Raw genomic sequence first — 24,945 nt, 5'->3', positions numbered from 1 at the left:
ACCGCCTCTATTGAGGTGGTGCCCCCCACTCACCGCCTCTACCGCCACCCCCACCCCAGAGGAGCTGTAGCCGGGCCTCGTTCCAAAGTGCGTCTTAGCCACGTCATTTAACTTTATTGGCAAGTGATGCACCACCGGCCTGTAATGTTCCCACCAAAGTCAGAATTCTGCAATGGCGTGAAAGCAAAGCCTCCATGCAGCAGCTCTTCCATCTCAAATGAAGACCCACAAATTGATGACTTGCAACCGTAACACTTTAAGATGGGTTAAAAACACGCGGTTTTGTTTATTGCTTTGGAGGACAAAAAATGCATCGCAGTGTTGCAATTGTAATACGGATTAAACACTGTGAGCAAAACGCAATACCACCTGTGCTGTTATTTCACTTCCAGATAACAAAAACACAACACGTTGCTTTGGTACACCAGGCGCAATGACTAGGGACGCTTGTATTCCGGTTCCATTAAAACATAGGACAAGACCCGTTTTGATTCTCTTATCCAACAGGATTGCACTTAAGGAAAAAGTCACAGTAAAGCGCACACAATAGAACTTGACGCAGTGTGAGTGGTAGAGCGGTCCGCGCTGCGCCTGTGCAGCGCACACAAGATCACCCACTCTTGCTGGAGAGAGCAGTGGTGATGCATGTGCACTCGAGAATACATGTATTATGACCAAAGGGCACCATGGAAACACGTGTGTATGTGTGCGAACAGTCTGATCTCGAAAAGAGCCACGGTTTCGCTTTGTGTCAGTAAACTAAAATGGAAGCAAATAAGGTTGCCACGTGTCTGGGTTTGACCCGCTACAATTCGGGAATTGTCACCGGCTATGTTCGGGTGGCAGCAACTGATTTGTACTGGGATCTGGTGGTGGTATTGTGTTGAATTGTACGACAGTATTGACAGGCCTCGGCTGACCGGGAGATATGTCTGGGATTGGTCTATGATGGAAAAGGTGGCAGCTCTCATAACCAAATAGCAAACTCGCGCTCACGAGTGCCCATTGGCTCGACTTGACTGCTGCATACTCACCCCGGGGGGTCAGGAGCAGTACGTCGTTGTTGTATGAGAACTGAGGAGGCATGGGGGGCACAGCTCGCCACAGTAAGGCCACACAATAGGGAAGTTGTTGTCATTCATAACTCACCTGTATCTTACATACATTGGGTTTTCCATAACCTTTTGAGATAAAAACTCTCTCTCAATTCCCCCCCCCCTTCCCATTCCGCCCGTCCGTACCCCCTCTCCTGGCTGAGTAAGAGAAGGAGCCCATTTCACCCTCACCGGGGAGTGACCCCAAATGGCCCTGCTCTCTCCCTACCGATACACCTGTCGTGATTCTTACAATGGGTTCAATAAAACTCTCATTCAACAAATTCAATCCCACGGGAAATGTATATTTGCTCCAGATGTTGGCGCTGCTTTAAGGTCGCACGCTAGAACAAGTCACGAGTGCCCCCATAGCCTGGAACGCCGTTTGCCCCAAGACGCCCATGCTGTCCTCTCCTTGCGCCATGTCGTGGCGATGCTCGGGGCTTTCCTGTTCACCATCACCCACGACGGTCTATTCACCATCGCCCACGACGCTCTATTCACCATCGACCACGACGGTCTATTCACCATTGCCCACGATGGCCTATTCACCATTGCCCACGACGGTCTCTCGTTCTCCCACCGAGTCTAATGCGCCGTCTCTTTCTGCGGTGCCTTCAGGTGGTTGCATTTGCATGGTCTATCAATCTTAATTGTCTTGTACTTTAAAACCGTGAAGGGCACATGTAATACATACAATTATAGTTTAAATAAAGAATTACGCAATATTAACTCCTCATTCTACATCTCACCTATCTGCAAGGATCGGTAAGGAATCTAGGACTCGTCCAGTGATTTCACCAAATTGCCCACTTGTACGAAATTTACGTGGCTAAAAGACCCGAAACCAGTGCTGCTCTCGCGAGTAATGTTGTAATTCGAGGTCCCCGCACGGCGGCCTCCCGGGGGCCGTGGGGCCGCCTGTGCCGCGTCCTGTGGGCTTTGCTCGTGACCCTCGTGCTCATGAGGGCCACGGCGTTGGTGCTACGGGAGCCACGCGACGGCCTGACACGACCGTCTCTTCACACGATTCACGAGGGAGAGACCTGGTCACGACGCGCAGGGTCATTCTCTGGTGAATCCATTACCGATGATCCAGGCTCGAAGTTGTTAGGACGACAAGTAGGAGCAGAATAATCCCCACAGAGATGGTGCTTCAGCGTGAAGTGCAATCCGCCACTCTCAGAAGCTCAAGGAGGAATCCGCTGATTTAGCCAGTGCAAATAATAAATCGCCTCCAGAACCATCCTTGATCAACAATAATCTGGTATCTGGAACCCATATACTCTATCGGAATCATCCACCCGATAACTTACGAAACTCATGTAGCTCCACACCACGTGGGTCACGCCCCGTTACACACCACGTGGGTCACGCCCCGTGTGATGGACACAGGAAACACGAGTGGAGGTAGAGTGGTGTTTCAGATACAGAACCCTGCTTCGTTAATAACCTCTTACACATTAACACATCGTTTTGCTCCTAAAAAAGGGTAAATTTGTCTTTTTATCCAATTTCAAAGCCTTTGCAATACGCGGCAAGCGCCATAGCGGTCGCGTTCTGCAGAAGGCAGTTGCGTGCCACAGAGCCAAGCAGGCAGTGCCCTTCGCTGCTGAATGAGACCTCGAGCACGGCGAGCTCCTGGTGGGTGGCTCTCAAAGTGCAGTCACCTCGAGCCCCATCGTGGGCCCTCTCAACGAGCTCCATGCCGCGTGGCCTCTTCTACAGAGGGCGCTTCTCCCTCGACCAGTCACCTTCCTGCCAAGTGGCCTTCCTGCCCAGTGACCTTCCTGCCCAGTGACCTTCCTGCCCAGTGACCTTCCTGCCCAGTGACCTTCCTGCCCAGTGACCTTCCTGCCCAGTGACCTTCCTGCCCAGTGACCTTCCTGCCCAGTGACCTTCCTGCCCAGTGACCTTCCTGCCCAGTGACCTTCCTGCCCAGTGACCTTTCTGCCCAGTGACCTTCCTGCCCAGTGACCTTCCTGCCCAGTGACCTTCCTGCCCAGTGACCTTCCTGCCGGGCGAACTCGCCAAGCGGTCTCCTCTCTCGCTGGGTGTCGTCTCCCTGCCGCGCTCGTTGCTGCAGGAGGTTCTCCCGCACACCGTTCAACTGCACGCCTGCATCATTTTATCAAAGTACTCTATTTAAATAAGAGTACTGTTGAAATATATATTTTTTCAATACACTTATTATCCACTTCATAAGAGTTTTTTTTGGGGGACTCGAATACCGACTATAATCACCCAGGAATGTCTGTCCTTAACGCTCTTGACTCCACATCGACCAGCCGCCCTCATTAATATTCATGAGCAGGTGACGTCCTCCAAATGGACACACCCCCCCCTCCCCCATTCATAATAATTAGCGGCTGACGTCACTCAACATGGGGAGCCGAGGCGCCTCCTCCCCCCTCCTCGGCGTCAACTCACAACCCTCACTACAAAGGCAGAACCCTCACGTCACGCGATCTCCGTAACGCTGTTGAGACATCGAAGTAAAAAGGACGTCGTGATGAACAAGGGATTATAACCTTCAAATGAAATATGCCTGTGTCACCGCGCCCTTACAAATTGCACTCGCATTCATGCAATGAATATCACGTCGCGCTCTGCTTGTCGCTTGCAAGTTTCAGATTTACTGCAAGACACCCGTCGGACGGGCAAAAGGCGAGTTGTAAATGTTGTGGGTTTACTCTCCGACACACCAGTGTGCTGTACTAGTAACGAATTGGCATGTTTTATTTACGTGACAAACCTAAGCGTCGGGTGGTGGCAGGTTTAACGACATTTAGATTTACACGATCTAACCTGAAAAATCTTCTTATGGATAATATTATTCGTGAAAGCCTACATATTTCATAGGACCTCCTTTGCCAGTACCAAAATATGAGAATAGGTTTTCCCCTTTTTTCCGGCAACAAAACAGCTGTGTTAAGATGTTAAAACACGAAACTGAAACCTTTTACAATGAATCATGTCTGCATTAACCACAATGCTTGTCGTCAGAATGCAAACAAAACACGTACTCTGATAGCATATGCATTGTCTGTGAAACTGATTGGTCCACACCAGAGATATGCTATCAGAGTATGTTTTTGTTTGCATTCTGACCACAAGTATTGTGGTTAATGCAGTGACATGATTCCTTGTAAAAGGTTTCAGCTTGGTGTTTTAACATCATAACACAACTGTTTTGTTGCCAGAAAAAAGGGGAAAACCTATTCTGAGCATACGTATTATCTACTTATTGATTTTACTTATCCACTTTAATTGACATGGAGTATCTTACTTCAACAGTGGAAAGGGTTTAAAAAAATCAAATAAATTCCAGTTCTCCTCCCATTAGGACTGTTAACTGAACTCCTGTAAACATGTTTAAGATTGCATCAGCATTTCCCATCGCAGCAACTCTGTTGCAGGGTCACGTCCGCGCAGATTTTCTGGAGAACCTTCATACTGTAAGAAGATCCTGAAAATAAATACAAGAGGTCAATTTTTATTTATTTAAATTATAACTACAACCTAATGCCAAAGAATTTGTTTTATCAATACTTCTCTAGCCAGTAAGGAAATCTCTGCTGTGTCTCCGAGTGCTCAGATGTAATCGGCGAAAATCGCCCAGCAATACGCAAGGCTCAAAAGTCAAACACCACTTGATCATATTAATGTGAATCAGAGCGATAATCTACAGATGAACTCACGATAAAAAATATCGATTTTAATAAAACTATACCAACAGGAATCGTTGCAGAACCGAGTCACCCCCACGGGTAATCGGAGTTGCGGCTAAGAAGGCCGCCGATGTGAGATGACCGCCCATAGGAGGCACGACCAGGAGGAGGCCCGTGTGCCGTGTGACGCCACTCACGTCGTCCGAGTCGGGCAGCACGAGCAGCTTGTCGGCTTCCACTTCGTCCCAGCCAAACTCGTCGTTCTGCTCCAGCTGAGAGAAGCGGTACACCGGCATGCTGCGGAGCACACGGGCCAGCGGCACGCACCTGTGAGCAACATCTTTCTCCCTCTTTGTCCAGTGACATTTTATTCGTTCCTTTAATTTTTTTAGTTCAACGGTAGTCGTGCTTTTGTTTGCGCGTTCCACCGGTTTCCCTATCTCTGCAACGTGAAGCACGTACCGGTACTCGCTGTCGTGTATCGCGATCTACAGAGCCATGCTTGTGAGACTAAGATCAGTACCGCGCAGTACCGTCTCCACCGTCGCAGGACACCCGTGAAATAGCGCTTAGCAGATTATTGGGCCCTTCCTTCTGCCACGTACAAATTAAGCATCCTCGGGACTATTTTCCAAATGGCCTTCGAGACTCTTGCTAATCAGCAGCACTCGGTCAAACATGCAAACCCTGCTCTCTCAGCTGACATTTCAGCCAAATGACAACCTTGATGTTTACTTCGTGACGGCACCGACGCGCGTACGGCCATTTAAAATATGCGACGTGACGCTGCGTGCGGCAATCGGGGGGCACGAAGCGCCAACGGCGGGGCGGGGGTGGGGGCGGGGGTGGGGGCGGGGGGCTCTGTCAGTGTCCCCGGCCCCGCGTCCCCGGCCCCGCGTCCACGTCGCGCTCACCTCATCCGGCAGCAGTACTTGCGCACGATGAGGGTGGCCGCCAGCATGGCCAGCGCCAGCACGACCACGACGGTGGCGATCACGCCCCAGTGCAGGTGCAGCTGCGGCGACAGAGGGCCCCAATTCACTTTCAATCTTCGTCGATTCGCTGCACGCAACTACTGCTGTGTTATACTGTGCACGTGTAAAAGACGCCAAAAGGCCATCGTTATTATTTATTTCATTTACGCCGTAACTCACGGCAAGCGTACCGGCTTGATTGTTTGAATTGGGCGCTGTTAGGTGCCCGTTGGCTTGTCAATGTGCTGGGACCATCCTGATTGATCAATGCGGGGCAACCAATCGTGATCCACTGTCCGACCAGCGAGCGTCGGGCTTTGCCGGGGAGATTAAACGGAAACGTGGGAGGCTTATCGAAGGGGTAACGGCTGGGAGAACGTCCACAATGTTGTGGGGGTGCCTCTTAACCCACGCGTCCCTCCACGCTGCTGCTGCCCCCGCCTGTGCTGTGACCCCTCGCGTTCCCGTGGTGATGGTTGTTGTTTTGTTCGCTCGATCGCGTTCACGTCGCCTCGCGCTCCTCGCTGACCGTTCATCGCCGCGCCCTCGTTGTTGATCCGTACGGATCACTCTGATGCTGTTCTTGTTCTGTGCTGATCGCACCACGGATTTCTCTTGCAAACTAGCTTTGTAACTGGCTAAACATTGACTTGAATGAACCAGGATCAATTGGACCACTACCCAGAACATGGTGACTCCCACTGGGACCAGAACCAGAACAGCACCACGAGAATCTTCACCGAGCCTCCCCACCAGGACCACTTATCCCGGTGGATCACCACGACAACCGCCGCCGCCTGTTTGTGTTTCCGTACGAGCGACAGAGCGTCCGCGCAATGGCGTCGTCCTATAATTGGCGCCTTCGATGCACGGATATTAGGATTAATGTTCGGCCACTCCGTGTGGCTGCTCTTATGCACAGGTGAGCAGGGGTAAACAGGAAGGGCCACCGGTGAGACTTTGGGTGAGTAGAATCGGACAATGAGATGCCGGGTGAGATGATTCCCCGTTGCCCTGCGCGAGACTACCTTGGGGTCGTCCTGGAGCGAATAGGTGCAGGTCTTGGAGATTGAGCGGAGGTCCCCGCTGGGGCGGAAGCCGCCTTCGCAGCGGTCCCCGGGGATCTTGCGGTATCTGCGCGTGGCAGTGGAGCAGAAGCAGAGGGCAGGGCCGGGCATGGGGACAGATGGAGAGGCATTTGATCAGAGTGAATGCACGCGTGTGCGTATGACACGTCGATTCGGCATCCCATCACCAGACTGCAGGTCACAACAAGGGGAGCGGTGTAGCTATGAACTCGGCGACCCGAGATCAATTCCCGCTCACGGCCAACACCAGTGACGAGTATCTGAACTGGTCACGAGCCTCCCCTAGGTCGACTCAGCCTCAAATGAGTAACTGGTGCGATGTGTAAACATCACCACTGGGGAGACAAAGGCGGCCGGGCGTGAGGCTGGACACCTACCCCGTCGTGTGCCGTGCCGGCCTTCATAGGTGCTACTCACTCGTAGCACTTGCCCCAACAGTCTGCTCAGGCTATACAGGGGATCTTTGTCTTTGTAAAACACATGGATGCTGCAGGTCGCAAGAGCACACTCGCCACACTGTGGGTCACCTCACTTCCCTCTCTGCTCTTTCCCCTGCTCCGCTCTGGAATTCCCTCCTCCCATCATCGTCATTGTCTCCTCTCCCAAGCTCTTTTACAATAATAACCGCGTTCAATTAATTAAACTCGTCGACTCTTTATCTATTCCAATGTGGATAAGAGGACCGTGTGTTGCTGGCCGCTTGACATTTTGCGTCTTTAGGGCCTGGGCTACGCAGCTGCGTTGAAAATAAACCCTCTCAAACCGTGGCGACCGTAAGAGCTGCGGCACAAGGCCGAGACGCACCCTTGGGTGAGCAGCTCCTCCTGCTGGCCCCGCGCGCACACGTGCAGGGAGCGCCGGCCCGTGGCGCTCGCCTCCGCCGCCTCCTCCTCCTCCACGCACTCCCAGCTGCCGTTGCGCCGGTAGAATCCAAAGTCACTGGCAGCAGAAACGAGGAGACTTAGCACGGCCACGAGGTTTGGAATGTTGTCCAGTGAATATGTGCGTGCGTGCGCGCGAGTTCAATTCCCGCTCATGGCCAGCACCAGTGACGGTTATCTGAACCGGTCCTGGGCCTCCCCTTCGTCGACTTAGCCTCAAATGAGTCCCTGTTGTGGTGTGTAAACATCACCACTGGGGAGACAAAGGCGGTCAGGCGTGGTACTGGCCATTCAGCCTCATGTGCTATGCTGGCCTTCATAAAAGGTTATAAGGGGGATCTTTGACTTTGTGAGGGTATATGTATGTGTACATGTCTTTACATGTTTGCTATGTGCATGTGTTAATTGACACCAGGACACCCATGCAAATTAGTCGTTCCATCTCCAGGGATTGCCAAAGTGAAATGTGTCAATTAAAAAAAGAACCAGAATTGGACAAAGCTGCAAAACATCGCCGCATTATCAACGTTCCAAATATTAATTCCAGTTGTGACGGCGTCCCCCGCACCGTGCGGGTGCCCGCCGCACTGTCCCTGGCCCCAGGGCACAGAGCTCGGAGCAAGTGCACTCACTCACCACGAGTAGTCGCGCTGCGTGCACGGGCACGGCACGGAGCGCGACGCCGGGCGGAGCGCTTGTCCGTTGGTGCGGCACGCGGCGTCGGGCTTGAGGCGCGTGTCGTGCTCGGTGGAGCCCAGCACGCAGCCGCGGCCCAGGGGAGCCGTCCACTCCTCGTAGTCCCCGGCGACACCTGGCACGGCGCAAGGGTGGCAACGCCTCCGCTCGGTCGCTAGGGCTGGGCCACGAGACCCAAGATGGTTCGGAATCGTAACCGGACTGCGTGCCTGTGACATCCCAAGCGGCCCGGACCTAACTCCTGCCGAGGGCTCCGGCGAGGCAGCAACGCCAACCTGGGGAAGTTTGACGAAGCGCTACGACTGCAGCGGAGCTTGTATCGTCTTTTAATTATTTATGTTCTTGTTTAAAACGCAGTTGGCCGATCACAGGCACAAAGGCCTGCGACAACTAGCGGGTAGCAACAAGCAGCACCGTCAACGCAGTAGTAGTAGGTTACAGTTAACGTGCTTTATTGATGTAAGTGCTTCGGAAAGGAAACAACGGGAGGAAGTTCCAAAGGGGAGCAGTTGAAGGGAAGACGCATCGAGAGAAGAGCTACGTGGTGTGCTGGTTGAACACGCGCTGGTTCCTGTGTGTGATCACTAAGTGGAACTTGTGGCACAAACTCCTGCAGCAGACAGCTAAAAGCTGTTGAGATGCAAATCCCAAATATGGCTTTGGATCTGCTAAAATGTAAACGGTTAACAACTGGCTTCTGGGAGCCAGGTCTCGCTTAGTCACAGAGGGAAGAGTTGCTCACTGAGAGAGTGGGTGTGACTCAGAGGGGCGACTCAGTCACACTTGGGACAGAGTGGAAACCCACAAGGGGCGACAAGGCCACAAGGGGCGACTCGGCCACAGAGGGGCGACATGCAGAGTTGGCTCACAGTCGCGCTGCAGGAGCTGGCTGAAGTCGACGGTAGTGAGGAGGAGTCGTGGCGCGGGGTGGAGGCGCCGGGCAAGGACGCTCGCGGAGAGCGAGCGAGCGCCGGGCTCCGTGAGCAGCCGCTCCAGGGCCAGGGGCTCCGGTGAGAACACGACGCTTCCCCAGCACTGGCCTCCGTCCAGTGAGAACCTGCAGGGCGGGGCGCAGCGGCAGCGGGGAGAGAGGCGGACAAAGACGGAGCGTTGGAGGTGTTTGGAACGTGAAAGTGTAGACGTGGCAGGGACGTGCCGTGAGAGAAGCGGGCACGGCACGACGACGGGGGCCGCCACGGAAGACAGCGGATAGTCGCATCGATGTTCCGTTCGACTGACAGAGCGGCCTCGCCCTGCAGCATTCAAAGCAGCGCAAGGGAGAGCGCGGCACAGCTGGCAGCGCCGGGCACCTCGCGGTGTTGACGGTGGCGGCGTAGGGCACGGCCACCAGCAGTCCCCCAGAGTTGAGGATGGCGCAAGCGTGCGGTCCCACCAGGGAGCGCGCCCACGAGTGGCCTCCGTCGCGCGACACGTACACGTCCGGGGCCGCCGCCGGCGCTTGGCTCTGCCCCACGGTGCCTGGGGGGTAAGGGGCGGCGAGGGCCCGATTCGATGCGAATGTCAAGGGTGGCCAAAGCCGTCCCTACGGCATGACAAATCGGGGCGATCGCCCCAGTCCCCGCGCTTTTGGGGGCCCCGCGCTTCGACGTAACGGTGTCAGACGTCTCTTGTGATTTCCCCGGGCCCCGCAGCCCCCGCTCAGGACGGCCCCGATGGTGACAGCACAGCCACATTGTGCCCTGGTGCAGGGCAGCAACAGCATGCCACAAGCCATTCGCCTCGCCGTTGGTAGCTGGCACCACAGAGCCCTTTCCACAAACGGTGACTGCACAAAAACAAGGCTGCTCAAAGGAGCTGCGGCGATCGCCACGCGGGGAGACAAGGATGGTCCCAGTTTCACCCACGGTGCGAAATGTCACCGAGGTTGGCCCTGGTTGGATTACAACACTGGAGGTGACTGCGTGTGGTCTCATCACACCGGATAAATCGATTTCATGTTGTACCCTTTATCTAAATAATGGCGGAGCAGAGAGAAAAAATATTATGCTTTGCTCGGGACACCTGGGGAAGTAGGGCGCAAGGGTAAAGAAAATCAGATCATAGGCCCGTCCTGGCTTTTAAGGCCACAACCTGACCACGATTATTTTTCGTAAAATTAACAGCCAAAGAATGAGGAAAAAATATAAATTGCAGACAGGTCAGGGAAGAAGCAGGGGGTGCCTGTACTTGATTATTTTTATTTTGTATACATATATATGTTGAACTTCTTTTGCACTGTACATAGCCAGTCGTGCTTATCGGAGGTGTGGGGGAAGGACAACAAACTAAACACAAAAAGCAGTTGAAAAAAAAAGATTAATTTGTCTTGAATGTATCTTTAAATAAAAAGTGAGGGAGGGAGGCCGGGAGGGAGGAAGCAGCATCTCACCGTGAGCCAGTACCAGGCCGGGAGCGCTGGGCTCGCTGAGCGGGGCGTGCGGCACCTCTCGCAACTCCAAGTTGGAGTGGATCGTCAGGTGGCACTGCTGACACACGGACAAACATCCCCCGTATAGCCTTTAGCAACCTGTTAGGGCAAGTGCTGTTAGCGAGTAGCGCTAATGAGGGCCGGCACAGCACACCAGGTGGTGGGTGGCCAGCGCCACGCCCGGCCACCTTTGTCCCCTAGTGGCGACGTTTATATATCGCACCAGATACTCATTTGAGGCTGAGTCGACCTAGCGGAGGCCCAGGACCGGTTCAGATAATCGTCACTGGTGTTGGTGGCCGTGAGCGGGAATCGAACTCGGATCGCTGGGTTTGTAGCGCAGTGTGCTAACCGCTGCACCACCGCTCACACTCCACTCCAAGAGGCAACAATTTTAGTGACAAACACGACACAACGTTTACACAAAGCGCACAAATGGTCATCAATTTGCTTGCTCACACCATTGTGACTCAAGTTGAAAGACTACAGCACACACGATTAGGGTGATGATGATTTTGAGAACGGAGGTGGTGGTGGAGTTTTATCATCAAGATAATAATGTTGAGAATGGAGATGATCATGATGGTGTGTAGAGGATGATGGCCGGACACATTGAGGCTCTTGACGAGCCAGTCCGTCACACTGCATTCCGCCACTGCGTGAGGATGGCTCGGGAGCCGCGTCCGAGTGGGCGCGTGGACGGACCTGCTCTTCCCCGTTGCCACCCTCGCACGGCACGTTGGTGGGCCTCGACAGCGGCTGCCACGCCCCACCCTGGTCAAACGTGATCACGGAGTGCGCCGAGCCGTCTGCGGTGACAAGAGAGATGCGCGGCAGAACGCGACGTTAGCGCCAGCGCTGGAGAGGCGCCGCAAACCCACAAGGGGAGATTTCACTGTCGCGGGCGTGGTGGCGCGTGACTGGGGGGTGATACGACTGGGATCTTGTGTCGGAGTTCCCGCCTTTGGCTGAAACATCCAGGAGACGAAACCTCCACAAGGGGTTTGCCCCGGGGGGAACCTCTCGTCGAGTCTCTCCGTCTCAACGGGCTCCTGCGAGTTCAGCCAAGGCTGGAGAGGTCGCGAGGAGGAGGGGGGGGGGGCGAGCGGGCGACACGAGACGCCTACGCCAGGACAACTGTGAGCCGGCGACCTGAAGCAGGGAGCCGTCGAGGAGGATCGTGAGGAGATGGAGTCAACATGAGACAGATGCGCGTGCTGGGCAATGAGCTGCCTGGAGTGACCTCTGTACGTAGTTTGGGTGGAATGGTAACGTTTTATACTCGTGACAAAATCAGCCGGAATGTACCCGATTTCGTCAGATCTTGGAAGCCAAGGCGGGGTTGAGCCTGGACGGTGCTTGGGTGGGCGACCGCCAGGCATGGCACAGGTGCTGGGAGGCAGCTGATGCCTCACAGCAGCTGATGCCTCACAGCACCTGTGCCATGGGCGACATTGCCACTCGCGGGAAGTGCGGCTAAATCCATTGTACTGTACACTCTCCAACATCTACGCTCCCCGCCTTTCCATTAACCCGCACTGAGAAGCGTGATGGGGGATGGTCGAAAAACCCCACCGGCCTACACGGCCTGGGGCGGTGTTGGCCACCATCAATCGGTGGATTGACAAGAGCTGGACGTGAACGTTGCCGTGCACGGCAACGTTCACGTCAACGTTCACGTCAACGTTCACGTCAACGTTCACGTCAACGTTCACGTCAACGTGTACTGTAACGTGCACGGGCCTCCCGAGGGAAACCCGGAGGCGTTGCGGGAGTCGCGTTCCCCAGCGCAGGCGCCGCCCACGAGCGCGGCCGTCCGCGGCGCCGCGCCCGCTCGCCGTGCCGCAGGCCCTCGCCTGCAGAGAGCCGGCTGGTCATGAAGGCGCCTCGCGTCGACGTCACGTTGGTGAAGTCCGCGGAGCCGTTCCGCGCCGTGTACAGGTGGCTAGCCAAGGACTCCGTGAAGACGGCCCCCCGGTCATCCGATACGTACAGTGTGCCCCGACCCGTGTCTGTGGGAACAACGTCGGCGCGCAGTTTGGAACCGTTGGACCAAAGTTGGGCCAACGTTGGTCCGACGTTCCGTGTCTACTGGGAAACGGATGTGGCCTCCGAGTGAGTTGATCGTCACAATGGCAGGCCCGTCTGGCTGGAGTCGGCTCACCTCCAGAGTATTTTGTTCAGGTGAGAACTCAAGGGACCATGGTGAGAGTCTCATTGACAGCAGTGGCCGAGGTCACCAAAATTACAAAAAACAAAACAAAGTGCAGCAATGAAGCAAAGAGAAAGCATAGCAAAAACAAACCTCGGATTTCAGGATTTGAACGTATAGGGCGCTTAAATGCTCAACATCTCAAAGAAGATTCCATCGTACGTCAAGCCAGTCTGAAGGATCGCAACCGAACACGTGGATGGGATAACAGGTCACAGAACCAGCGTCGTCGGTGCGTTCCCCGTTCCGAGTTGAGTTCGGAAATCCAGTCGGCCACTTACCTCCTTTCTCGTCCACGTGTATGAAGATCATGTTGTCATCCGCTCCCAGGATAGAGTAAAACTGAACAGATGACAAACAGCGACACGTCAGTGAGGAAAACCGTGGAGAAACATGTACCGAGCTCTCACCAGCATAAACATTCTTGCATTACCGTTCTTAAATTTTGATTTAAAGCTTTCGTGACTGCCACAAAGCTGCTTGCGTTGTGGCCGAAACGTCGTGAGAATAATTTTATTATGTTTTATTTTTATTATGTTATTACTTCCCTTCTACGTGACTTTACCGAAAGAACCAAGAAGATTACTGTTCTTATTATCACTGCCTTATGTGTTCTCGAGACAATAGCCTGGCTAGAGGAGTTCTATACTCTTTGGTTTTTTCGGTAAAGTCACGTAGGTAAAAAATAAAATAAATGAAAACAACGAAATTAAATCACGACGTTTCGGGCGCAACACAAGCATCCGTCATCAGTATGAATCCTTGCAGTCACGAAAGCTTCAAATCTAGAATAGAGGAGTTATCTTGGTCACTGTGAATCACGCGTGACCCGTTAAGTTACCGCAGCTGGTTATAATCTCCGAGTTACTCAAGAAAACCTCGCCAAGTCTCAACGCTTGCCATGAGGATGTTTTAATGAATGTCTGCTGGGGATATACAGAATACCAGAGGGGGAATCGTGCGTACGGGGCGACTACCACTCCAACCACGCACTGAGAGCCGAGGAACCTGCTCTCTCTATTTCCTCCACTAGCTGGGTTCACGTGAGCTGTACACTCTCCTGTTCTCGTCGACTGTTACAGGCGATGGAGATGTCGACGTTGTGCAGCAGCACAATGTTAGTGTCTCGTCAGCAGTCGGGCTTGCTTGAACCAATGCTGGTGAACTCTCAGGATGTGTACAGGCAGAGGCGACATGGGTGCCACGTTTAACTCTGCCGCTCCTTGACAGAACCGTGGTGGCGGGTGACGTGACGCGTGTGGCACGTCGCATCACGTCCGCCGTGACGGACTGCGAGAAGGGGGCAGTGAAGCGTGAAGCAAAAGCCACGGCGCGGCTCATCAAGGCAGGGTTGTGTCGCCGTGTCGACCAGAGGTCAACTCGCTCTAGAGCAAGCAACGGGTGGTCTGCACGGCTGAGACGCACGGCCCCATGGCGCGTGGTTCGTGACACGAGGCACAGACCGGTGCGACGGGTGGAATGGACGCTGCGGAGATGTAACGTGTGGCGCGAGAGGGCTGGCGAGCGGCGCGCGGAGCTGCGATGTCTCCCTCACCTCTTCGGTTTCGATGGGAGGCAACTGGGCCATGGTCCAGGAGTCACCCCGGTCCGTGGACACCTGCAGCACCCGCCGCTTGTCCTGCAAGTGCAGCACAGACCGGGGTGGGGGGGGGTTTCCACGCAGTGCAGCTACGGTCCCCGGCGGCGATCGGCACGGTCGTTCCGTGCAATGGCCGACGACTCGTCTGAGACAGAGGAAAGTGCGGAGAGCGCTTGCAAGGAGATGTCTGCCAAGGAAACGGCCAGGCTCCAACGGCCCAATAGGCCAAGACCTCATTCCAGCTAAGCGGGAATATGAGCTATGGGTGGACGGATTGAATGCACGTGGGATTTATATAGCGCAGAATTTGCTTGGCAGTTTTTTTTTTTTAATTACAACTCCACGAGAGCCCAACACAAAGCACTGATCACAGTACGTCCAGGCCAGGGCTTAATGAAGGGGGAAATTTGGGCTCTCTGCCCCATGCACGTGAGGACCACAAAGTAAGAACGTGAACGTTTATATGGGGAAGGCCTTTTTCAAGGGCACACTTTACCGAAGATCTCCAATGCTATTTTATTCAAGTTTCAAACATTCCTGAATTTCGACACACCCTGCAGGTGTAAGGATTGACCGGTTCAAAATAATTGCTCAGACTTAATGGCGGCAACCCATGATGGTACAAAAACCGTGTCACAGCCCTTCTAATCAGTAATCTCTCGTTCGTGTTCTCACAGACTAAGCCCTATTTGGAAAGAACGTAAATAAGGACACAATACTGCTCCTTCCCAGGGACAAGAACAATGTAGGGTTTTTTTTTACATTCCATCAGCCACACACGCATTGTGCGAGTGTACAGCAATCACATAACAATTACAGCAACATTGGTTCAACACAAGCACACTCTCGAACGGTTTCAACACTTATTGTCTGAACATCAGAAAGGTCATATTTTCTTCAAGAAGCAGGGTCTGTTTGTAAATCAGGGTTACGTGGCTAGGCACAGCAGCCTCTTACAGACATAAGATGGATGAGTAGTAATCGTTGCCTCTGGCGTCTCTCTCTCTCTCGGTTTTTTTTTCTACAACAGAAAAGCTGCCACGACGTTTAATTATTTATCAGGAAAGTAGATACTCTTTAACCTCACTGTAGCATGCTGCAAAAGCCTCCACAGATACAAAGTCACTCGTGAGAAAACAATTGTATACCAAAATTATTATCAGCATCAGCCGTGATCTATCCACTGCTGCATGGAGGCCTCCCCAAGCCATCTCTATCTCTTATGCAGGCCTCGCCGCGTTGCCCAGTCGGGATTCGTCATGGGCATTTAATGTCCCTTTCCTGACACTCATCGCTGCGTGATCACCATTCCTCCCTCTTGAGTGTAGTAAAAATCAGACAAAACCTACGCCTGGGTTTTTTTGATAGAGCTTTGTTCAAAGTCCGTGTTCACTCCATGCGTCACGCGTGAGTGCGCCGAGCTGCTCAATGGGCTCGTAATTAGATTCTCTAACAAAAAAAACGTCATAAGGCATTGCATCCAAACGGATGAACCGATGTTTGATAATGTTGAATAATAACCTCTAGTGGTTGAGTAATTGCACAATCATTTCTGCACGCTTTAATGAATAAGGCGTAAATCGAGAACAAATATTTGTCACTACGGTATAATATTCTCAACCGTTGGAAGAGTGGCGTGGCTTACTCCTGCGCTAGCGCCGGGACTTTGTAGAGTTTCCGTAATCGTTCGTTAAGCCGTGCCGCTAAACGGGCGACCAATAACTGTAGCAATGGCGGCGTGGTAATTGAGGCTGCTTGTCTTAATATACAAGCGCTCGGCCACGAGTGACTCCTCTCATCTGTGCCGCAAGGATAATGGGTGTGCGGACAACGGGAAGAACCGCAGATCACTTGTGGCTTGTAATGGGACGGCGAGCGAGAGGGCTTTCACCACCCTCGCGGGTAGGCAGGAGATGGGGGGCGTGCTCATAGGGCCCTGATGCAGGGTTAGGGCTCGGAGCGGCCGGGGTGGTCGTGCGTGGCGCGCCACCTTCTCGTGGACGACGGAGGCGCAGAGGAAGCGCCCCCCGATCCCGAACGAGTGGACGCGCTCGGCGATGCGCTGAACGCTCCTGCCGGAGTCGGAGCTCCTCATGAGCTCCAGCGTTCCCACGATCGCCTCCTCCACCTCTAGGGGACACGGCGCTCGGTCAGAGAGACACCGTCAGCGCAGAGAACGCCCGTCAACGGGAGCAGGGGTTGCTGAGCGGTGGGGGAGGGGGCTGAGCAGTGGGGTGGGGGGGGGTGCTGAGCGATGGGAGGCTGCGCTGCTGTGACTGCATCTCACTCTGTCCGTGTGGAGAGGCCAGGTAGTAGGCAGTGGTGTCCTGGGGGCTCCTGCCAACAAAAGAGCCACAGCTTAGGGGAGCGTCTCCGCTCGCCGCACACCCACACCAATGGCAACGACGAGGGCCGGAGCGTGATGGACGCCGCGGCTTCGGCCGTGTCTGCGCATGCGCCGTGCCCACGCGGCATCGCGGCCCCGACTCACCATTTGTAGGCGCGCACAGCGTCGCCGAGTTTCTTGAAAGATCCGAAAAAGTCTTCCGTGATCCACAATTCATTCTAAATTGAAGACAAATATGTTAGCGATTTTATAATACTCGAGTGCACTGTACAAGGAAACAAACTACCTTTTGACTCACAAAATAGATCAGTAGAAAATACGTCTGCCCTCGTATATGTCTGTCTCTCTACACGCAATAATTTCAGTGGGATTGATTTAGCACAAGCAAAACTCTGGACCGATTTTGACACACAACGTCTCATAAGCAGAGCCAGGCTTGGCTTGGATCACTGCTGGTGAACGAACGCCAAGGTGTTTATAGGCAAGGACATCCGGCAGTGTTGGGTGGTGGAGGGTTCACGGCTCTAATTGACGCTACGCCCACATGGTCCAACTCACAAAACTAATGTTGCAATACACACCATTGTGTGTTGGCAAGCCCTCAACGCTTTTACGTAACATGACGATGGAACAAGCCAGGTCGTTCAACAAACTTCACGGTGTTGTTTGGGAAAGGCTGCTGCTACACGTTTATGTTCCTGTAAAGTGCGCGTGGGTAGCGGTAGCGCAGTTTTGAGCACGCCACCCTACGAACCCGGTGACCCGAGTTCAATTCCGACTCACGGCCAACATTTGGTGACGATTATCTGAATCGGTCCTGGGTCTCCTCTAGGTGGTCTCAACCTGAAATTAGTACCTGGTGTGATGTGTAAACATCGCCACTCGGGAGGCAAAGGTGGCTGGCCGTGGTGCCGGCCCGCTCGCGCGCCGAGCCGGTCCTCGCAGACACTCGCTAACAGCACTTGCCCCAGCGGTCTGTTCAGGCTACCCGGGAGATTTTCGTCTTTATGAGGTCCATGGCAACTGTACGTTGTGAGCCCGGGCAGGGCGGGCGGCGCAACATACGCTGGAAGAGGAAGCCAGCAGATGGTCAGGGCTGGAGGAGTGGAACGCCATGCCGTGCTGCGGAGTGAACGGCACGTCCCTGGCCCGGAAGGTTTTGCCGCCGTCCTCCGAGGTCCAAGCCTTCACGTCCCTCGCGATGTTCTCACGCGGCAGCAAGACCACCTGAAAGAGCCAGGGTGCCCAGGCACACGTGGAGTGATTGGGTACGCGTGTTGTTGTGCTGTTTGTTGTTGTAGCGTTCTTACCCGCCCCTACTGGACATCTGTGAAAAAGAGCTTTATAGCTCATCGGATTCCTCCAGTCTCAATATTCTCTTTCTGAGCTGATAGTGGGTGGGCCTTCCCCGCATTCCACCTGTGCACCCGAGAAACTGAGATATACGAAATGTGATGCCACATTTGGATTCATAATTGTTCAAAACCTCCAGACACAAACATTATTTTATATGCTTTGAGAGAAATGTAGGCCGCAAGTTTAGGGAGCTCAAAATGAACACTGTTTCTTTTTTTGGTTTTCAAATGCGGAGTCCCATTTGGAATCGGCGCCGTCAGACATTCTGTTATTCTACGTTAAATGAAAAAGTATAAAAAGATTGCACCCCCAGGCTTAGTTCAGAATGTAAATTCTATTTATAGGCATTCAATCGTATTCATGCCAAGTTTTAGCTTTGTATCCCCTGTGGGAAAATCATTGGAATTGACAACCCTCACTCGTGGCTGCCTGTGCGATGCACCAACACGCACGTGGGTAAGCGTGCATGTTTGTGCACCTGCGGGCGCGCACTTATGATGTGCGGATTCACACGCGGGGGGCACCGCCTCATATCAGGCGGCACGAATATCCACAGCCTCGGCGTAAAACTACGGCAGAGAGAGACACGAGGCTGCTAGAGCAGACGAGGGATCTGGCAGAAGGAAGGAAGCGATATCGGCACATGGTGGCGTCAACCACACTGAGCGCAAGTTTAAGTTCGAGCGCCTTCTCGGCCATGTCGAGAAGGCGCTGGCAGGGGGCACGGGAGAGAGCGGCGAGCGCTTGGATGCGTGGTGTGCACGGAGCGGCGTGCGGACGCGCTCACACCAACACCCCTTGCGGTCCGCGCCGCTGGACTGGGACCTACGCCGCGCCGCGGCACCACCGAACTGCCACGGCACACCACACGCTGGGCACCGCCACGCCAGCGCCCAGCGTGTCGCCGCCGACCGTGAGCGTCCTACCCGCTGGGAACTGCCGGGGCCCACAATGACCTCGAGGCCCGGCAGCGCGTGGCCTCCGTCGACCAGCGCCGAGATGTCGGAGAAGCTCCCGCCGTAGTCCTCGCTGCAAGGAGGCGCAGTGTGCAGAGTGAGCCGGGGCGGGCGAGTGGCCAAAACCCGTCAGCTGTCCGAGTATGGCGACCGACGCGTCAAATGTTACTTGTAAATACTTTTCACCTGGAAAAATCAAATCGCTCGGGACGGAACGTGCCGTTCACAAGCGTGCTATTAGGACTATATGAACTCCATCATAGATGACGGTGGTTAAAAATTGGAGCTATTGTGGTTGTGCAATCCAAATTACAGACCACATAGTAACCCAATGGCATTTGGCTCCTGAACGCATCGTCATCGGTGTAGGTTTGTGAAGACGGATGCTAAGGATGGTCAGGACCACGACGCTGGGTGTATGTAGTCTGTTTGTCGACATATCGGAGGAGAGGCCACGTGGCTCATTGACCCCACCCCATGTCACGTCATCTGGCTGGGAAATGTTGATTCTCGTTGGATTTAAAGGCACGTAACCATGTTCACGTCACAAATTAAACACAATGCTAAATTAACTTTGAAACAACTATAGTGATTTCAGAGCTTAACGTAAGCGTATCCTGTGTAATTTTGATATGATTTGGCTTGATATTAATACTTAAATCGTAGTGTGTAAGTCGTGAACATTACCGGATGTGAACCTCCACAACAACGCGAATGATTCTTATTTTTGTGTGAGACTGGGGCTGGGGTGGTCACTGTCTCCGAGCCGGCCCTGCTCACCTTCGGTAGAGGCGGCTCTTCCAGGACACAGCCTCGATGACTCGTGACACGGCCAGCACCACCTAGAGCACAGCGAGGGGCCCGCGCCAGACACCCCGGGACCCCCCCATCCGCATCATGATTTGGACATCTGTGAAAAAGAGCTTTATAGCTCATCGGATTCCTCCAGTATAAATAGATATTCTGATTCTGATCATTTACACAAATGATTACCCACACTTTTAAAGTGTCTGAAATTTACATCCGAACTTGCCTATCTGAAAATAATAATATAAGACCAATGTTGGCTTAAAGTAGATCGTGAAACGTAACAATGATGGTTGTTTTTTTATCCGGTGCTACTGCGTGCATTAGCTCTTGGCTGGACAAGAGACGCGGTTACCCCATGGTTAACCCCGTGTTTCTTTGTTGTCCTTCCCCCGCACCTCCGATTAGCATGGTTGGCTACGTACGGTGCAAAAGAAATTCAACACACACACACATACCCCGGTGTCTCGTCCGACCCACGTGATGGTCACGTTGGCGCTCTCGTCATTCTGAAATTCGAACTGCAAACACATGGGACACACACAAAACAAAGACCCCCATATAGCATTTTACAGACTTTTGGGGCAAGTGCTTTTAGCGAGCAGCTATGAAGGCCGGCACGTCACACGAAGGGGCAGGTGGCCAGCACCACGCCCGGCCGCCTTTGTTTCCCTAATGGCGATGTTTACAAACCACACCGCAGTCACTCACACGCATGCACCGTGATAACGCGCACAAGTTAATTGTCTCTAAAGTGGTCGGCGTTTTCTGAGAGTAATGTGGAGAGAGTGAATGACGATTTAAGTTAATTCTCAAACACATTATTTGGTGGGTTGAGATATCCCGGTATATCTATATTCCGAATAAAACACCGTTATATCCATGAAGATTAATTTAGAATATTCGTAACTTGAAGTTATATTTATATCGCTGTTTTTGTCCTTCATAACAGACATCATGGACGTGAAAGCAAGCAGCAGGCTCGAGGCGTGTACTACAAATATCAAGAGCGGGGGGAGACAGATGCGTCTCGGCGGACCGTGCCCGGGCCAGCTGTGTGGTCGGTGGCCGCGGGGGCCACAGCGCGTGAGCGAATCGTTTCGCCACTTAGTGGTGGTGCCGTCACCGCGGCGCTTGTGCCAGGCCAGATGCACCTTGAGGCCAAGTGAAGTGTCGAAGGCTCACTGACAGGAGGTCACGGGACAGACCCAGGTGCCAAGGGGTCGACCGCTCGAGACAAGGCTGGATTATGGACCGGGCCAGTGGGGCCAGTGGGGCCAGTGCCCCGGGGCCTCAGACTGCCAGGGGGCCTCCAAGCCTCGGGCCGCGTGCGGTGCGTGGCCCAAGACTTCCGAAGGTAGTTGAACGCCAGGGCCCTCAATTTTGCACAGCGCAAGCTGACCACTAGGCCCCTGGGTGCTTATAGCGTGAGCTGACCACTAGGGCCGCCCAGACCCCTCAGCGCTTACAATGTGAGGACCCCGAGCCCCTTGGTGTTTAAAACGTAAACTGACCACTCGGGCCCCTCTGCCCCTCGGCACCTACAGCATACAAGTTCTGAAATAGAGGTCTACAAGGGACCTGCAGGCTGCGAGAGTTACACAAGGAACCTGCAGGCTGCTAGAGTTACACAAGGGACCTGTAGGCTGCTAGAGTTACACAAGGAACCTACAGGCTGCTAGAGTTACACAAGGGACCTGCAGGCTGCTAGAGGTCCACAAGGGACCTGCAAGCTGCTAGAGGTCTACAAGGGACCTGCAGGCTGCTAGAGTTACACAAGGAACCTGCAGGCTGCTAGAGTTACACAAGGAACCTGCAGGCTGCTAGAGGTCTACAAGGGACCTGCAGGCTGCTAGAGTTACACAAGGGACCTGTAGGCTGCTAGAGTTACACAAGGGACCTGTAGGCTGCTAGAGTTACACAAGGAACCTGCAGGCTGCTAGAGGTCTACAAGGGACCTGCAGGCTGCTAGAGTTACACAAGGAACCTGTAGGCTGCTAGAGGTCTACAAGGGACCTGCAGGCTGCTAGAGTTACACAAGGAACCTGCAGGCTGTTAGAGGTCTACAAGGGACCTGCAGGCTGCTAGAGTTACACAAGGGCCTGCAGGCTGCTAGAGTTACACAAGGGCCTGCAGGCTGCTAGAGGTCCACAAGGGCCTGCAGGCTGCTAGAGGTCTATAAGGGACCTGCAGGCTGCTAGAGTTCCACAAGGGACGTGGAGGCTGCTCGAGTTTCAAGTAACACGAATGGCGAGACGCGACAGAGGAGTCCCAAGAGCGGGGTTGTGCGCTGTTAGGGGCAGTCGAGGGCACCTCCGATTTGCACGGTTGTCTACGTCCGGCGCAAAGTAAATTATATATACAACAACACAGACCGGCTGACGCCCCTGCCAGCCACGTGACGCCCCCGTGCTATTGACCAGGGGTGGTGGTAGTGGTGATGATTTTAGAGCACCCGCGTGCGTGTTATGGTTGCGTTTAGCGCCCACAGGGAATGATTTACAACGAAGCGAGTTATTCATTCCGCACGTCAAGTGGGTCTATCTGTGCTGTGGCCAGCATGGTAAAGTATGTTCACGTTATACCCCCCTCCCCCACAATGGGAAAGTGCAGCCTGAAACATCAAGTTCGGGCTAATATGAGCAAGATTTGGGAGTTCCCTTCCATACGCGTGGGTTTCCATCCTCATACCACAGCAGAGGGGCACTGTATCATAACGGGAACTCAAATCGCCATTCCGGGAACTGAACAAGCCACCAGTGGTCACGTGCTCTATTGCCCGCTGCTCGATGGAGTCCACGGTTTTAATCTCTCTGCCAACACATTGCTGCCCCGTCTGAGCGAGGCGCTGTGTTGTAAGTTGCGGTATTGCCTGGCACAGCTGCACCGGCGAGATAATGGGGAGCTTTATTTATTTACATTTTGAGCCCTCGTTTCACGTCTGCTGATTGAAGCGATGTCCAGAGCCTGCGAGAGGGAACACTGCATCCCGAGCAGACGCAGCAGGCGAATTCCACATTATCGCTGCACTGGAGAGGCGGATAAAGTACGTCGTGACCAAATCGGTGAAAGCGTCTCCAGATAATTGTGGGATTCATCTTCTTGGTTCTTTCGGTAAAGTCACGTAGAAGGGAAATAATAAAATAATAATAAATAATAACATGCAATTGCATTTTGTGATGAATCCCTGCAGTCACTCAATCGAAATTGTGGGATGCTGCTACACCAGCATCCCACGGAGAGAGGTCACGCGAGGTCATGCGAGGTCACGCGCACGCCGCGTCGGTGTCAGCAGAGGGGCCGCGCGGCTGGGCTCGACTCGTGGGCCCCGTCCACTCGCAGTGGCCAGCAGCGTGAAGCGGCGTGAAGCGGAGGCCCTCGTCCAGCAGTGGACTGACACACGGGACGTGGACTGCACTACGATAATTTATTGGCAGCTACTGCTGCCCGAGAAAGTCTGCCAGTCTCCCCGGTACATTCCAAGTCCTGGGGTTTGTCAGTTGCGTGACAATAGACAGGAAGACGCCACTCGAGACTTAGCGCGCACTTACATGCGGTACGATACTCTACGATATTACGATATTACTACCCTCCTTGCCAGAGTCTGTCCCGCTGCGAGTGTCTGTGGTGGCAAGCCCGATTTGACAGAATACAAGTACAGCCCCTAGAGGCCGCCCCACCGCACTGCTGCTGCGCGTGAGAGCCGGTGTCTGTGTGTGGGTAACGCACCACACGCGCGGCGTCCCGCAGTCGCTGCTCCTGCAAGGGGGTTGGGCACGCGGCATCCGCTGTGTCCAGCAGCAGCAGCAGAGGAAACAACAGCAGCAGCAGCAAGGGCGAGACGGAAGGCTCCATGATCCGCTCCGACAACGCGACGCCGCAGCTCTGCAGCTGAGAGAGCGCTGATCGTTACGTCACGCGCGTGGGCGGGGCGACGTCTTCTACTGGCTCTGCCCCCCACCCCCCATGGCGATGCAAACGTGGGAGGCGGGGCTAGTGACGTCACCGCAAGCTAGGCCCCGCTTCCCAATATTGGTAGGTGGAGCGAATGACGTCACCGCAAGCTGGGCCCCGCCCCCTATATTGGTAGGCGGAGCGAGTGACGTCACCGCAAGCTGGGCCCCGCCCCCTATATTAGTAGGCGGCGCGAGTGACGTCACCGCCAGCTGGGCCCCGCCCCCTATATTGGTAGGCGGACCGAGTGACGTCACCGCAAGCTGGGCCCCGCCCCCTATATTGGTAGGCGGAGCGAGTGACGTCACCACAAGCCAGGCCCCGCCCCCCATATTGGTAGGCGGAGCGAGTGGCGTCACCGCAAGCTGGGCCCCGCCCCCTATATTGGTAGGTGGAGCGAGTGACGTCACCGCAAGCTGGGCCCCGCCCCCCTATATTTAGTTTCATGTATTATTAGGTATAGCCCTGTGAGCCATGCGGCTCTTGACTCGGGTGCAACCGCAACAAACAAAAACATGAACAAAGAACATTTTTAAAGTGACGCCGCGCAAAAGAAACATCCAGGAAAAATAAGAGCAATTATCTTCCAGAAAAAAGCACCGTATATCAATGATGTGTGCAAAAATCCCAGTGGGATCCAAGTCAAACAATAACAACCATAAGACAATTTAGATTAAGTTATCAGCCGTCCGAGCAGGCGAACCCCCACAGCCCATGGGGCCCCGACACGAACACCTGGAGCAGACGGGCATGCAAGATGAAGCCACTGTGTTCCGTGTGCCATCACAACTCACAGCCATGCTGCTTCTGCTGATGGCTGGCTCTCCGCAGTTGCCAATTGCGCACACAGCTTGTCGTAGATGCCGACGCCGACGGCCGCC

General features: G+C 54.0%; 1 protein-coding gene across 4 annotated transcripts; it reads right to left on the bottom strand.

Annotated features, from left to right (window-relative positions):
- Window positions 1–261: 261 nt before the first annotated feature.
- On the bottom strand, window positions 262–24,045 carry LOC144730004 (sortilin-like). 4 transcript variants are annotated; one of them, XM_078610443.1, is made up of 21 exons: window positions 23,840–24,044; window positions 20,569–20,631; window positions 20,084–20,145; window positions 19,274–19,376; window positions 18,057–18,218; window positions 17,136–17,209; window positions 16,932–16,981; window positions 16,635–16,774; window positions 14,600–14,683; window positions 13,326–13,386; window positions 12,689–12,844; window positions 11,538–11,641; window positions 10,794–10,890; window positions 9,715–9,883; window positions 9,274–9,461; window positions 8,345–8,519; window positions 7,632–7,766; window positions 6,768–6,873; window positions 5,680–5,780; window positions 4,963–5,062; window positions 262–4,563 (listed from the first exon to the last, which is right to left on the bottom strand). In XM_078610443.1, the coding sequence occupies exons 1-21, from the start codon at window positions 23,963–23,965 to the stop codon at window positions 4,546–4,548; spliced, it is 2,274 nt and encodes a 757-aa protein (XP_078466569.1). In that variant the 5' UTR covers window positions 23,966–24,044; the 3' UTR covers window positions 262–4,545. The 4 variants fall into 4 exon arrangements, with proteins under 4 accessions (XP_078466569.1, XP_078466570.1, XP_078466571.1 ...); XM_078610444.1 differs by having other exon boundaries at window positions 10,794–10,887; XM_078610445.1 differs by lacking the exon at window positions 12,689–12,844 and having other exon boundaries at window positions 23,840–24,045.
- Window positions 24,046–24,945: the final 900 nt, after the last annotated feature.

The sequence above is a fragment of the Lampetra planeri genome, chromosome 34 (genome assembly GCF_965212315.1).
Source record: "Lampetra planeri chromosome 34, kcLamPlan1.2.h2, whole genome shotgun sequence".
Lineage (NCBI taxonomy): Eukaryota > Metazoa > Chordata > Hyperoartia > Petromyzontiformes > Petromyzontidae > Lampetra > Lampetra planeri.
The sequence above is the reverse complement of the archived record's forward strand: the minus strand, read 5'-3'. Positions and strand labels throughout refer to the sequence as shown.

Coding starts and splice junctions, on each gene's coding strand:
- LOC144730004 (XM_078610442.1), bottom strand. CDS start 23,965: ATGGAGCCTTCCGTCTCGCCCTTGCTGCTGCTGCTGTTGTTTCCTCTG. Junction 16,775..16,931: donor GGCCTCTCCACACGGACAGA/GTGAGATGCAGT, acceptor CGTGTCCCCTAG/AGGTGGAGGAGGCGATCGTG. Junction 7,767..8,344: donor ACGCAGCGCGACTACTCGTG/GTGAGTGAGTGC, acceptor TTCTGCTGCCAG/TGACTTTGGATTCTACCGGC.